This window comes from Argiope bruennichi, chromosome X1 (assembly GCF_947563725.1).
Source record: "Argiope bruennichi chromosome X1, qqArgBrue1.1, whole genome shotgun sequence".
NCBI classification, from domain to species: Eukaryota; Metazoa; Arthropoda; class Arachnida; order Araneae; family Araneidae; genus Argiope; species Argiope bruennichi.
Genome location: NC_079162.1, coordinates 81958944 through 81975382, shown reverse-complemented (window position 1 = coordinate 81975382; position 16439 = coordinate 81958944). Strand labels below are relative to the sequence as shown.

The window sequence follows — 16439 nt, the reverse complement described above, 5'->3', positions numbered from 1 at the left end:
ATATACATATATTACAAAAACATCGAAACAAGAAAATGCTATATGTAATGAAATGAAAAAAGTGAATGCCTTAATGTGTGCATGTTCTTCTTTTATAGATTGTAAGTTTGTTTATAATGTGTTTTTAAAAAAAAGGTTGCAAAAGATGAAAGGATTCTGTGTATTATAACATTTCATATAAAAGTAATTTTTATATCTAAGATACTTTAACTAAAAGCCTAACTAGCTCGCTAATAATATTTTCTTGCCGAGTAACACTTATATGAAAATAGAAGAAGTGAGATAGTTTGCTTTAGAAATATTATAAATCTTAATTTTACAACTTAAATTTTAATTATAAGTTTCAAAATGGTAATTTATGTATACATTAAAAAACATTTAAAAATTAAAACAAAATTTAAGGAAACGATTGTTATTTAGTTGCTTTGTTTTCTAAAAAACAGTACGAAGGTTTTAAAATAAATCCAGCAATTGTATTTTCATCGGTACCATTCGGCAATAAATAACTTTACACTTTTATAGTGAAACAAAAATGAAAACAATTTTCTAAAAGGAAAAATAGCTTCAAAAAATAGTTTTCTGATACTTTAATTCGCCTTTCTAATGTTGAATTCAAGATTATGTACTCAATAATTAGCTTCAAATTAAAGAAATATAAGGCATTTCATATATTGTTGTAATAAAAACGAAGAAGTTTCATTATTTTTAAAGTTCATAATCGATTAATTATTAAAATACATATTATCGAATGATTCCCCAAAACTTTTTTTTATGTTCATATTCCTTTCCAAAATATTAAATAAGCATTTTTATGAAAACAGTATTTGGCTACTTACCGATGAGGTTTACAAGTTGTTATATCAAATTTTAAACCATTTTTTTTTTTTCTAATTTCTATGCCAGTTGTTGGTATAAAATTTAAGTCCTTTTTTTAATCATGAAACGTAAACTAGTATTAGTAATTTCATAAAAACATTTTATTCTTTAGACATCACAAATGATTCAGAATTATATTTCAATAATGCAAAACTTTGCATCTATCTTACTGCAAAAAATAGCAGCAAAAGTAATGAAAGAAAGAATCGAATTTAAGAAAAAAAGTTTAAAAAAATCATAATACTAACTGCCATGGCTGCATTTATAAAGAAAATTAATATAGCATTTAAGATGAAAAAAACAGATTAAAATATATAATAGATGTCATTTTTCACAATTGGATTGTCGTATAATCTCGTTAAAATCTTAATTTTATAACAGAAAAATTTCAATGTAGGATTTTTTTGTTAAAATATCAGTCATGTCTGCTTAAAAAATCATAATTATTTGTACAGTTCCAATAATAAAAATAACTGCAATTCAGAAATATGGCCAAAGTGTTAAAAATCAAAAATTCAAAATTTTTGAAAAATAGTTTGAAAACTTTTAGAACAGTATTATCTTTTCTTACTTAGATGAATCAAACAATTAAATTTCGACTTTTTTTATGACAATGCATATTGAAACTAAAGTTATCATATTGGCTTTTGTAACACAATTCCTTCACGAATGAATTGTACTGATAAGATATATTGAAATATCATATTCTGCCCGTAAAACAATGATTTCTTGCCCCTGAAAATGAGTGACATATTTTTTTCGAACAATGAAAAAATAGCAAAGATTTAGAGATAAGAATTTCATCAGAAATTTCATGATAAAAATGCAATATAAGAAGTGTCTGTTTGTGAACTTTTTACTAGAGCTGTCTTTGCCTGTTTGCCTGCTGTAATTGTGCCTGTTCTTCAAAATGCCAAAACCTGTAGTGGGATACTGGGAAGTCCGTGGTCTTGCAGAGCCCATAAGATACCTTCTTCACTACAAAAATGTTGATTTTGAAGACAAAAGGTATCAATTATCTGACCGTGAACCATGGGAAAAAGATAAGTTCACTCTAAACTTGGATTTCCCGAATTTACCCTACTACATCGACGACGATGTCAAGCTGACTCAAAGCGTCACCATCATGAGATATCTGGCAGAAAAATATGGACTTGATGGCAAGACAAAAGCAGAGAAACTCCGTGTGTCTTTAGCCGAGCAACAGGTAATCGATTTCCGTACCAGTATTACCCGACTCTTCTACGACCCAAATTTCGAAAAACTTAAGCCAGAATTTGTGAAGAAAGTACCAGCACAACTGAAACTAGTTGCTGACTTTCTTGGAAACAGAAAGTTCCTAGCAGGGGACAATGTTACCTACGTTGATTTCATGGCTTATGATGCCCTCGACTACTATTTGTACCTCGTTCCTAACGGTTTTGCCGACTACCCAGCTTTGAAAGAGTATCACCTGAGGATCCGAAACTTACCAGAGCTCCAGGCATATTTGAAATCACCACAGTACGTACGATGGCCCGTTGTCTCTTTTCATGCACAGTTCGGAGGCAAAGGTCCAGAACCAAAACAAGAATGACTTTAAATCCTTTAATCATACATCTAGTTAAGAAATCTGTTTATGATATTTTTCATAATTTTTAACAGTTAAAAGTTGTCCAAATTTTGCTTATTATTTTAAAATTATAATTTAAATAGTCAATTTTTTAGTGCAAATGTAACAAAATTTCAAGTGCTTGATCATTGAATATTTATAAGCATAATAAAATTTTTATAAGCATTTAAACAAAAATTGTGAAGCCTTTTATTATTGTGAAATTAAAATATCTTATTTTTGTAGTATTAATTTATTTGAAGTAAATGCAAATATTTTATTTTATATATATTTGTTATTTAATATCGAAACATCTATGTGGAGGAAATATTTTTACCTGATGTCAATAAACTTATATTTGAAGTTACTGAAGTGAATAATTTTGTAGGGAAATTTCGATAAATTATTAATATAATCTTCCTTGAGACTAAAGCACCTAGATTTTAAGGAAATAAGAGAGTGCAATTTTATTTTTCTACATTTCGAAATTTGTATTTTTACGAATTAAGTAATTTGCTTGAAGTTTAGTATTAAGTTAAAAATGTTTAAACGTCTGTTATTTAACATAATACTGTCAATAATAATAAAATATTTAACACATTGAAAATAGGGATTCTCTAGATGAGAAGTTTATTTATTTGTTTAAATATTAAAATTCAAATTAACTGCAAATATCTTTATTGTATGATAAATTTTATTATCCGCTCTGGTAACCTGATTTAATTTCTATATTTATTGATATATACATGTTTCAACAATAATTGCTGCTATAATCATTATGATAAATTTTTTATCTTTAAAAAATTGCAACATTTAGTAATTTCAGCATTCCTAAACGCTATTTAGCTTATATCATCCTGATAAATAGCAAAAGATAAAAAAAAGATATTCTTGATATTCTTGTTCTTATTTATATTATTATTAGTTGCAACATTAAAAATTTGCAGAGAAGAAATTATTTAATAAGAATAGGGATCTATCCCATTCTTATGCACTTTTATTTACTTTCATTTGTTTCATGATTGTAAAGATGGCAATCTGTAATCGAGTTTTCTCCCTTTGCTTTATCTACTAAAGTTTTAATGCTTATGTCTTCTCTATGAAAATACACTATTTTGAGGCCTTTAAAATAATAATAATTATGACTATTTTAAAAACTAAGTAAATAAAATATTAATAATTAGTTAATAGTTAATTTAATTATATTTTAACATAATACTAATTATACCACTTGGTTGTAAATATGAGGGAAAAGAGGATTTCAAGAGTCAATAACATTTATAATAATGAATTATGAATTAAAAATTAAATAATTAAAAAATATTTTACAAATATTTTTCCTTGATAAACATTTATTTATCAAAATTTAGAGGAAATTTATAAATCATTTAATACTTCATGTGATTCCATGTTTTCTCACACTGATCAATCTGTTATAAAATAGTTTTAATGGGGAGAAAATACAGTTTCTTCAACTTGTAATAAGTTCCAATGTCCCTAGTTTTTTTCAATATGAAGTGACTGAATTGAAAAGAACATAAAAATACATTTATAAAACAAAAATGTTTTCATAATATATATATATATGGCATTAATGAAGAATAATTTGAAAAGCTGCATATATGTCAGCATTTGATGCATATTAAAAGTGTATTTATTGTTAAGTGTTTTTGACTTTATATTTAAAAAAAAAATGATCGATTTATTTCCATAAATCATTTAAAAAATTATATTTCTGTTTCGCTTTCAACAAAATATCAGTACGATGTGGCATATCAGTAAAGATAGAATTTAGTAATCGATTTCTCACTCACTTCCTGATGTGCCGAATGTCTAAAATCATAAAAACTTGAGTATTCTCGATTACAATTTACTATTTTAATATTTTCAGAAATCAGTTATCAAAAAAGCAATTAATTAAATTAAATTTTAATTCTGTTCCAAAAACGCTATTTTATAGAGTTTTTATGAAAGAATAAATATCAAACTTTAATGAGTAAGAAGTAATAAAAGCTAAAAAAATTGTTATTTAGTTGTCCAATTAAAGTGTTTTTTAAAAATTGTTTTTAATCAAAATAATTTTATCAGAAGTCTATTTCAAAAAATTTAACACGTTTTAGAGTAAAGTCTAACTTTGGAGATAATAGAATAAAGTGAAAAAAATTTCAATTTTTTTTTCTACTACATATCATTATGTAACTAAAAAAAAACTTTTAAGACATTTAAAGTACTCACTTTAATTGTATGTAAGTAGATTGAATTTTTCAAATTTTTAATATCAATTCTTTTTTTAAATTATACTGTGCCATATATGCACGAATTATTCTAATACTTTAAATTTAAAAATGCATTAACTCCGAAATTCTTTAAATTTGAGTAAGTGTAGTGAATAATTTCGACTAAACATTTTATATCTTTTTTTTTTACTTCCTTTTTACTTATTAGGGAGTCTTAAAATGGGGAAAAATTACCACAAAAAAAAAAATCTCTCAAGCATAATATGGTTTATAAATATCAGTTTTAACCATATTTTGAAATCTTCGATTAATACTGAAAATTATAAGATTAAAAAACATTTTTACAGCTGAAAAAAAGAACTTTTTACTGTAATTTTTGGATGTATTTGAATTATATTTCAGCTGTTATCCTTTATCATAACTGAGTGAAAGGGTTTATATAAAAGTATCAATCAATTAGCAATAAGGACTTTTAAAAAGTAAGGTAAAAGCCCAAGCAAGTAAATTGTACAACACTCCAAAAAATAATAATAATAAATTGTAATCGTTTAGTAAAACTTTTTCTATTTCGATAATTGGCAACGCTCTATTGAGGCAAATAATTGGTTTGTTGAAATCAAATTTGTAGAATTATTTTTAACTTGGAAACCAAAAGAAGAGTAGTGAAAAAAACTTTTGATAACGGATTTTCAAAACACGTAAGATATTTAAGCAAATAAAATTCATTGGTATTAATTAGATATTTATTTATAAAACAATAAAACGATTATTGAAAACTAATTCCTAGAAATATCGATTTAGGCATGGCCGTCCGTTTTGAATTCATGAAAAAAGTGTATAAAAGAATTCATGAAAAATATGAAGAAATCTATAACGTTCTACAAACAAAATGTCTCCAAATAGAAACGTGAGCAGTAAAATTATGCAAATTATCAGTAATGAAACCTTGACATTCAGCCCTATCACAAAAGAAAAGTTCAAGGTTTGATTGCTATACAAATATCAAAAAGACTACAGACCAGAAATTGCTGAGCAGGCACAATAGAAAAAGTGTTCACAGAATAATATTTTCGTATGAGAAGCTATTTCGTACTGAACAATGTTATTATCTCAATAATGATATCGTATATTCAGCAAGCATACTAGAAAAACTTTCGGACTGTTAAACGCTTTCAGAACAAGAATTATGTCGTAGATTGGACAACAATGCCAATCAGTAGAAATTTATCACCGAAATTCATCTATAAAGGGATAAAAATCAGAGTGAGAAATATTGCAAACAGAATATATTAACTAAACATTTATCACCAATTAACGACATATAGTATCTCAGAAAGAATTAGATATTTTAGCAAGATTCTGCCTCCTCCGATCAAGCCAAATCGATACTGGCTTAGTTTCATATCAGTTGTTTACATTTTACTAAGTAAAAATTTGACCGGATATAAATTCTTTGTGCTACACATTTCTGGAAACTTTAAAGCTAAAATTAATCCTAAACATCACAGAAATGCGTACTCTTTAAAAATTTCCATATTGCATGAATAGAACAAATTATCTCAGAATGATTGCTATCGCTATCGAATAGTGGTATAAAAGATTATATGTGGGCATCTATAATGGTGATAATCAATTTGAATAAAATTATTTCATAATAAACTTTCATTTATGATGCTTCTAACATTGGTGCATTTATAATTTTTCTGTTTTATTTATGTAAAATAAAATGGCACCAAATTAAAAAAGTATTCAGTAATCACAATATAAAAATTAAGGCATTTTTAACAATAAAGAAATTTAATGCAAAAGACCCCAAACTTCTTAATGTGGAAAATAATTTAGCTTAAAAAAACAGTGATACATAATCCAAATACATTTTTGTAATCATGGTTTTAAGATGCCAATTGTTGTTAATTTGCTTTTTTTTTTCTAAATATAAAATTAAGAGTTTTTATAAAAAATCCTCGGAAACACTTACCAATAACAGTATCAATTTAATTGTTAAAAAAAACTATGTTCTAAAGTTATGTACGCATAAAATGAGCTCCAAAATGAAGAAAGTAAATATATCATATCACAAAAAATATCATATATTTATTATATCATAAAAATATCAGAAGTTTTATTTTCTATTTTTATTCTTCAATTCCATTATTCTAATGTTCTTCCAAAATTTTATACACTCAAAATTAGTCTGAAGTTCACGAAAGTATTCAAATTATAAGAAATACCATAAGCTGGTTTCTTAAAAAAAAGGATGAAGTTTCATGAATTTAAAGGAATTGATATACGATTTATTGGTGCAACGAGCGTTATAATGCAATCCTTAAAATATTCTTATTTCACTTCAAAATATTAAGAAAATATTTTTGTGAAAATAAAATCTTTCTGCTTACCATTGAGGCTCATATAAAAAATACTCAAATTTCTATTTAGCCTCTCCTATTTCTTTCAAGTTCCTTGCTAGAGAAGGAGAGCTATAAAACAATGGATAAAACTTAATTGTGATTCCTAAAAATTCTATAAACGAATCCAATATCACTTTAAAACACATTTTCATTAACGATGTTCAGGTTAAATATACTGGGGATACCCAAAAAAATTTGGTGATTTTATATGAAATATTCAAATTAGGTAACATTAAAAATTTTAAATTAGTATAAAATAAATTTTTGCAGATAGTAAGTAATAGAGCTAATGTCATATATCGTTAAGCGACAAAGTGTTTTGCTTGGATCTAATATTTTACTCCTCTAAGTCGTCCCGCACTTTAAATGAGAAATATCTTCCAACAATATTTAATGGTTAATTATTTGATTATTGATAAGGTATGTGGCTAATCACAAAGTAAAATTTCAAAAATCTTTTCTTGGGCCTAACTTTTTCTAAGACTTTTTTCTTTCTTTTACTCCAATTATTTTTTCATTTCTGGTCTGATAGCTGACCACTGAAAGAAATGGTTTTGTTTTGAAATTCAATACTTATTAATTCAGTACCTTATTGCCAATACCGTATTATTTTTATTTGATGGATTTCACAAATTTTCAAATGCATGTTTAAATAATGGAGAGCATTGTATATCCCTGAATTTAAAAAAAATCTGCGACAAAAGAAAACCGAATTTAATTTAAGAGAAAAAGTTCGATAAATAAACCCAAAATATATTAGAAAATAAAAATATTCGAAAAAATTATTAAAATATTAACTTAAGAATAGTGACAAATAATAGAATTTAGTCTTCTAATAAATACCATACAGACATTTACAAAGAAATTTAAAGCAGAATTAAAGATAAAGGAAACAGACAAAAGTATATACTTCTTTCATTTCCTTTTTTGTCGATTGTCTATCTCATATTCTCCTTAAAACACAGAACTTTACAATTACAGAAAAACTGTAATCAGAAAATCATCATCTATAAATTTCTTCACTATTTGCTAAAAAAGCTACTAATTTATTCACACTATTCTAAAATTAATTTAAGCGCTTTATTCCAGAATTTAAATGAAAAAATTTCAAATTTTGAAAAAATAAGTTTTCAAAATTTGAAAGATTCTTAAAATTGCGAGAATATTATTTCTTGAATGAGTGAAACAAGTCACGTTCTGCTTTCTTTAAGACAAAGATTATTTAAATCAACACTTTGGAGGCAGTACCGTAGTTGTACTGATTAGATATACAGAAATGTCATATTAAGCCATAAAATAATCAATTCTTGCTCTTGTCAACTCCCGATTCACTTTTCTCGAACAATGAAGAAATAAAGAACATTCTAAAGATAAGCCTTTCATCAGAAATATGTGATAAAATTGTAATATAAAAAGTGTCAAAATACGAACGTTTTACTAAAGCTTTGTTTGTCTGCAATAATTCAGCTTTCTCACTCAATATGCCAAAACCTGTAGTAGGATACTGGGATATCCGCGGTCTTGCGGAGCCCATAAGATACCTTCTTCACTACAAAAATGTTGATTTCGAAGATAAAAAATATAAAGTGGCTGATCGTCAGTCTTGGGAAAAAGTGAAGTTCACTTTAAACTTGGATTTTCCTAACTTACCCTACTACATTGATGACGATGTAAAGCTGACTCAAAGCGTTACCATCTTGAGATACCTGGCAGAAAAATATGGACTTGATGGCAAGACTAAAGTAGAGAAACTCCGTGTGTCTTTAGCCGAGCAACAGGTTATTGATTTCCGTACCAGTATCGCCCGACTCTCTTACGATCCAAATTTCGAAAAACTTAAGCCAGAATTTGTGAAAAGAGTTCCAGTACAGCTGAAATTAGTTGCTGATTTTCTTGGTAGTAGGAAGTTCTTAGCAGGCGACTCACTTACCTATGCTGATTTCATGGCTTATGACGCCTTCGACTTCTATTTGTACCTCGTTCCTAACGGTCTTACTGACTACCCAACTTTGAAAGAGTATCATCAGAGGATTCGAAACTTACCAGAACTTCAAGCATATATGAAATCACCACAGTATCAACGATGGCCCATTTTCTTACCAGAAGCACAGTTTGGAGGTAAAGGTCCAGAACCAAAACAAGAGTGACTTTAAATTTTTTAATCATAATATATTACACTTATTTTTTAAAAAATGAATTAAATAGGCCAAATTTGCTTGCATGTCTTTTCTTCTTTTAGTTGTCGATTTTTTGCAAATTTCTTTGTAAGCATTAAAATTAAAACAGTAAAATTTGTAACCATTGTCAGATTAAAGCAGCTTGTCTACCTTACTTTTGTAACATTCCTTTATTTGAGGTAAATAATCAGTCTAACATATTTTTGTATTTAACAACGAAACTTCCATGCATGTTAAATAATTCTGTTGAAACTTCTGAACTGAAACTTGAAGTAATTCAAAAGAATGTGATTATATTCTCTTTAATGTATAATATTTTTATTGATTAATTTAATTTCTTTAAGTTTAATGATTGATTTGAATTAGTAAGATGTTTATCTTCAAACAGAATGCAGGTAATAAGATATTTAAAACTAAGATCGTGATTTTCTAGATAGGATTATTTTTCTATTTATGCACCAAGATTAATAAATTGTACAATGTTTTAATACATATTAAATTTTTAATTCGTTAATTTATATATTTACAGGCACTTGCATCATTTTTCTATTGTTATTCTTATTTTTATAAAACTATAGTCTGCAAACAAATCATAGCATTTAATAATTCTAGCATTTTGAAATGCCTCTCTGTTTATATCATTCTGATAGTAAACTAGAGATAAAACTGAAATTCTTGATAATATTACAGTTTGAACCAAAATATATATCTGAAAAAAGGATAATATGTAATAAATATAAGGATTTCTCACATTTCCTTTTCAAACTAATTGAGGGAAAAAGTTAATTTGGATTTTTAAAAAAAGTGAATGGATTGTATTTTTATTAGCAGTTATCTTTTAACATTTTAATTTTAAAATAAAAATGAAAACCCTTCAGTTTTTTTCAACTTCATCTTTCGAATGTTAATATAAGAGTATACACACACAAAAGTAGTTTCAAATTTAATACAATATTTATATCATAAAAAATATATACGTTATCATACGTTATTTTTGAAAAAAATAAAATTTCATGAGTTAAAACGAATGAATAAATGAATTTTTGATAAAATATAAACTGTAAGATATTTTCTAAAACTTTATTCAATATCCATATTTCATTTTAAAATATCAAGTAATTACTTTTATAAAACTAACATTTTGTTGCTCGCTGTTGACGTTCGCATGAGATTGACATAAATTTCTAGACATTTTTTCCCAAATTCCTAGTTAAAAAAATGATAATATCATCGGAAGTACATTAACTTGTTTTTCTAAAATTTCTATAACAGTGCTCAATACTCTTTTAGTAAGGAAGTGCTCAATACTCTTTTAGTAAGGAAGTGCTCAATACTCTTTCAGTAATGAAGCTCAGATTAGGTGCATTGGTAATTTTCTAGCTACATTTCTGTGCTTTCATTTGAAACAGGCATCGCAAATTATTTTAAAACAATTTAAAATAAATCAGATCACTTCCAATCAATTTTCAATTTTGTTCAAGGAAGAATTTTATTAACTACTTCAATTAATTTTACCATATGGATCTTTTGTCTTCATTAAACAATGCATGAACTAATTTCTCATTACGGTTCATTGAAAATTATGCACTTTTCTGTTGAGAAAAATGAACCAAATTAGAAACATTCTTACAACAAGAATAATTTTGAAATGTGCCAACAAAAATTCTAGATTTTCAAAGAAAATTTGAATTTGGACTATATTATATTCTTTCAAAGAGGCATTGATATTTTTTATTCAAGCAGCAGCTGAACAAATACGTAATTTGGCATATTAAAGAAAAAAGAATTGGTAATCATATATATATACATATATATAGGGGTTTTAACTAACATCACATTAATAAATCTGTATTCTAGAGGAGGCTCTAATGAAAAAAAAAAGCTCTCTACAGTGTAAAGAACATATTTGTAAATGTTATCTTCATTTTTTCCTGCAAATTTATCAACAAAAATTTTCCTGAAACTCTTGAAAAATTGCAAGAAGCCATCTCTTGATCTTATAAAATTAACAACAAAAGTTAGAAAAAAATTTGTTTACTATAGTGTCTCGAAGGCACTATATATATATATATATATATATATATATATATATATATATATATATTAAACAAACCTCATATTGAACTTTTCAAACAAAACACAATACTTAAGTAATATTGCCATGTTATCTGTAAGGCCCTTTAAAAAAGGAAACATAAAGACTGATCAAAATAAATTTAGTAAAATAACTTTTAAAAACACACTTTTGTTAGGTTGCTAAAATGTAAAATATTTTTTTTTATTTTAATCACTTTTTTCCTTTATATTCTTTAATAGATATCACAATTCATTATTATAAATAATATAAAATTTTAAAATATATTTTTGTTTCAAATTCTCTATTTGATATCGCCCCAAATATAGTATCAAAATTCGATTCAAATAATCGTTTAATTGATAAACAATTTTTGTAAATATAAATAGCGCATATTTTTATTGATAGTGTATAAGTGTACAAAATTTTAAAACTCTAGTTCATCGTGAAGTTAGGGAATAATCTATTGCAAAATTCCATCTTTACAAACATGTTAAATTGCAATTAAAAGTATAAGATAATAGTATAAGATAGTATAGTGTAAGATAAAGATAATAGTATCTTATTTCATAAATGAAAAAAAATACCTTATAAGTTGAATTGTTATTAGATTTTCTCAGTAATTTGTCTTATTTGTTAAGTTCATAACTGATCCCATTAATAAAGTCGAAATGTTATTTTAATCTACAGAATTGTAAATTTAAAAATTGATAAACCGTTGTTTTATCATATCGATTTATAATGTGTTGACAGAAAAATTTCTCTATCTTTATGCGAAAGGAATTGCTTTTCTTCATGTGAAGTAACACGCTTTCTAGAAATTTTTAAAGTGTATCTTAATCTAGTTCTGTACCACGTGGCCTAGAATGATCATTTTCTACAAAATACTTATGCCGTTTGACATAGTTTAAATGTTTTCACTTAAATTCCCTTATTGCATTGGTAACTTTTAAGGGATGTATTGTCTGAAGCGGTTGCAAGAGCTCTTAGTAGTTTCATTATTTCTAGTTACAACAGACTGAACCAATCTTTCATTACTTCATTTCGACTTAATGGATCATTCAGAAAAGAGTCACGATCCTGCAAATGTTTGTGTCCACAGAAACTCGCCAGCTACCATAATGCTGGTTGCTCTTACCCAACTATCCAACATTCCATTTGAACCTAACAAGTTAACTGGAAAAGATACTCGATGCTACGAATATTGTCTGTCGACGAGTATTGGCATACCATAAATTGTTCATGGTATGTCATCAACTGCCCTTAAATCTTTCTTTTCAAAATGCTATGTGCTCAATATTATTTTCCGCCTTTAATCTTATAATAATCATCCCATGCATATTCCAGTTTATCTTGGGCTGCCTGCTAATGAGGTAGGACAAAAAGATTGGAAAAAAATTTCATGCCGTTATAGCGAGGAAAAAAATGAATGGTAAGAAAAGAAAAGAAAAGAAATCTTTGATTATCTTTCATCTCCGCATAGGGTTTTAAAGTCGTAAAAATGCAAAATAACTTACTGTCTTTCATTAATTAAAAAAAAGTTTCGTCTCTTTTTTACTATAGCATTAATTGTTAAGTTCTCGAATTCTTGCAACCAATTATTATGTGAAATTATTTCACTATGCAGTTTCATCCCATCAGACATGGGAGTATCATCTGATAAGAAAAACAAGAGTAACATTCCATACAAGAAATTTGGGAAACATACAGATGATAAAATAATGAAGTATTTTTTAAATATCTGTTAATTTTCATTTATATGTATATTCTTGTCATGTTATTCATTTTTTACTAACAAATGTTATTCTTGTTTTGGAGCTAAAATCTTGTTTTCAAGTAAATAAATGAAATAAATATTTTTTTCAGATCTAAATAATATTTTTCCATTCATACACATCAAACTATTGTAATTCATCCACAAAACATGCATGTGAGATATGCTGATTAAAACAAATTAAAAATTACATTGTGAAATAATTTCACTTCTTTTATTTACTTTGAAAGGAATGTGTAATCGGAAGTTACAGACCAATTTTGATTAAATATATTTTATTACACTTAAGAAGTTGATTGATTGACAAATAAGGTTATAATGAAAAGACAGAGAGAAATTCTTAAATTTTAAAAGGCGAGGAAAATCAGTTGATTTTTGTCACATTTTGCAACTTTTCAAAATGTGAGATATCAATCAATTGTAAATGCGGAAGCGGAAGATATCAATCAATTGTAATAATTTCTTTCTCGTTTCATTTCTACCCAATCGGCAATTTTTTTCGCAACATAGCGAAATGAAAGAAAAAACATTTTTTTTTTTTAATCCACGTTATTATAAAATATACACCCTTCTAATGAAAATGTAATGCACTGAATACTATTTCGAGAATAGCATGATTAATTATAAAGAAAAATGAAACCTGAAAAGTGGATCAAATATTAAGTTGAAAAATAAAACAACACTTAAACGGAAAGGTAAACTGCTTAAATACAATATTCTTCTATATGCAACCAAATAGGGTGCAAGAAGTATCAGTCCGTCTAGAAAAATTTCTATCGCATTTGAAGATAGATTGATTAAGAATGACAATATTTATGTTTTTGACAACTATGAAGAAATTAATAAAGAAATTTTTAAACAAAAGTGAGCCCCCCCCCCCGATTTTCTCTGAGGATTATTTCCTTTGTAGCAGCAAAAATTAGCTTAGTTACATAAACGTTCAGTTTTGAAGTAATAAAGAGTATATTACGCCGCCTACCACGTATTTTGTTAATGTGAACAGACGACGCCAGAACCTGCATTCCTCTCTATTCCACACATACGCCAAAGGTTGATCGACCCTTGATGTCCGAATTAAGGTTCATAGGCTGATCTCACTAAACCACTCATTCAGAGGTACATACCATTTGGCAGCCAGTGGAAGAAGGGGCGAATCGCATCAACCCTTTTAGGTCTGATTTGGGATACAAGTCTCGTGGAAAACGAATTTCGAACCTAGAGCCCTTCTATGCTAAAGTCGAAGCCTTACCACTAGATCACCGCAGCCCTGCAGAAATTAGAGGGGAAACTTTCTGATTGGAAACAATTCTGTATAACTTTCTAGTAGTCATAAGTTTTCTGAAAATGTCCATGTTGTTAAGTGGTTAAGTGTGGTCTTTTGTAATTTCAACATTGTCTGATTTAAAAATTCCATTTTCGGATGCTTTCAGCTGCATTTCAGAATCATAGCTCTGAATAATTAACTAAAAATAACTCTGAGCTCTGATATCGTAGCTCTGAGTAAGTAACTAAAAAGAAAGCTTATCTATTCAAGGATAGCAAAATGATGACAAAATTCATCTAATAATTTTAACATTCTAAACCAACGACTCACAAGAACTCAAATACTAAGATTTATCTTTGAGCTTTAGTATTCCTTCCAACTACTCTTTGACCGATGATTAATCTTCATTTTTCGTCTTTTATTCTTTCCGAACAACAAAATTGAAGTAGCTTGGAAACGGAAATGTTATCAAAAGTTCAAAGATAAGAGTTCGTCGTCAGAAAATCAGTATCTGAGCTTTTGATCATATTTGTTCAGTCTATCTTTTATAACTGTGTATTTTATTTTTTCTTCACTGTAATTTTCTTCATTAATTTTTGCTAATCACCCTTTACAACATGCCCAAACCTATTCTAGGATATTGGGAAGTCCGTGGATTGGTTGAGCCAATAAGATATCTTCTACATTACAAAAATGTAGATTTCGAAGACAAAAGATATTCATTAAGTGATCGTTCAGAATGGGAAAAGGATAAATTTAATCTGAATTTGGATTTTCCAGATCTACCATATTACATAGACGATGATGTAAGAATGACTCAGAGTAATGCTATACTGAGATACTTATCTGGAAAATTTGGTCTGGATGGAAAGACTGAAGAAGAGAAGATTCGAGTATTTCTAGCTGAGCAACAAATTATTGATCTTCGTGATAATTTGAGCCGATTAACACTCGATGAGAATTTTGAGGAGCTAAAACCGGAATTCATGGCTAGAACTCCATTCCAAATGAAACTGTTCGCTGATTTTCTCGGACAAAGAACTTTCATTTCTGGCGATACAATCACATATGTTGATTTTATGGCTTACGAAATGATTGACTTTTATCACTACTTCATGCCCAAATTTCTTGCAGACTTCCCAACGCTGAGAGATTATAAAGAAAGAATCAGAAATTTACCAGGAATATTGAGATATATCAACTCACCAGTTTTCAAACGTTGGCCTATTTACTCTAAAAATGCTAAATTTGGAACGCGAGGTCCTGAACCCAAGCAGCTATAGCTTATATATGTATATATTTTTAAATTTAAATTAGAGGCTGAAATGCATGAAAATTAACTTTGAGCACTAAAGAGAAAAATTTAATGAACAATTCCAATTGTAGTTTAAAAATATGTTTAATGTCATTGTACAAGACAAAAAATAGCCCAATTATTATTGAATTTTTGTGCAACATTTTTTTCATAGGCGTTTTATACTAACTTAGTTGAGAATATTGTGCATATTGTAGCAAAATAAAGTAATAATACCAAACTTGTTTTGTTTTTTGGTACATATTTATATAAGGTAAGTTGAAACCTTTATTGATATCATATGCTAAGTTTTTAATTTGTTTGTAAAATAACTTTTAATTGAATTATTTATGCTTCTGAAATATGTAAATCTCATAGACTTTTTTCTGAAAAGAAAAATAGATTTTTTCTTTTATAATTTGCTTAATGTTTTCTTCTTCATAAAAGGGTTTGAGCAAGTTTAATTTTTAAAATGTGCCTTTAAGTAAAATTGTTACATCCAGTATAATTTCATGAAATCTGAAATATGAAGTTACCCAATTCATTTCAATCAATAGCCTGCTTTCCATTTTTTTTAATATTAAGCAAGAAATATTTCAAAAATAGAGCAAGATTTTTTTAATAGTATTGTAGTTTTTTTTTTCTTTCTGTGATTTATTTTCTTATTGTTTTCTCCTACAATTTAAAAAGCAAACATCGGCATATTTTTCTCTTCTGCTTAAATGTGAATTTAGTATTTTATCG

The 16439-nt window shown here is 27.2% G+C and overlaps 3 protein-coding genes across 3 annotated transcripts; all 3 read left to right on the top strand.

Annotated features, from left to right (window-relative positions):
- Positions 1-1725: 1725 nt before the first annotated feature.
- Positions 1726-2834, top strand: LOC129959113 (glutathione S-transferase-like). The gene has a single exon (XM_056071928.1). The coding sequence runs from the start codon at positions 1787-1789 to the stop codon at positions 2450-2452; it is 666 nt and encodes a 221-aa protein (XP_055927903.1). The 5' UTR covers positions 1726-1786; the 3' UTR covers positions 2453-2834.
- A 5679-nt stretch (positions 2835-8513) lies between these two features.
- LOC129958625 (glutathione S-transferase-like) lies at positions 8514-9552 on the top strand. Its single transcript, XM_056071225.1, has one exon. It carries the CDS (start codon positions 8594-8596, stop codon positions 9257-9259), a length of 666 nt encoding a protein of 221 aa, XP_055927200.1. The 5' UTR covers positions 8514-8593; the 3' UTR covers positions 9260-9552.
- A 5382-nt stretch (positions 9553-14934) lies between these two features.
- LOC129959517 (glutathione S-transferase Mu 1-like) lies at positions 14935-15923 on the top strand. The gene has a single exon (XM_056072384.1). The coding sequence runs from the start codon at positions 15019-15021 to the stop codon at positions 15682-15684; it is 666 nt and encodes a 221-aa protein (XP_055928359.1). The 5' UTR covers positions 14935-15018; the 3' UTR covers positions 15685-15923.
- Positions 15924-16439: the final 516 nt, after the last annotated feature.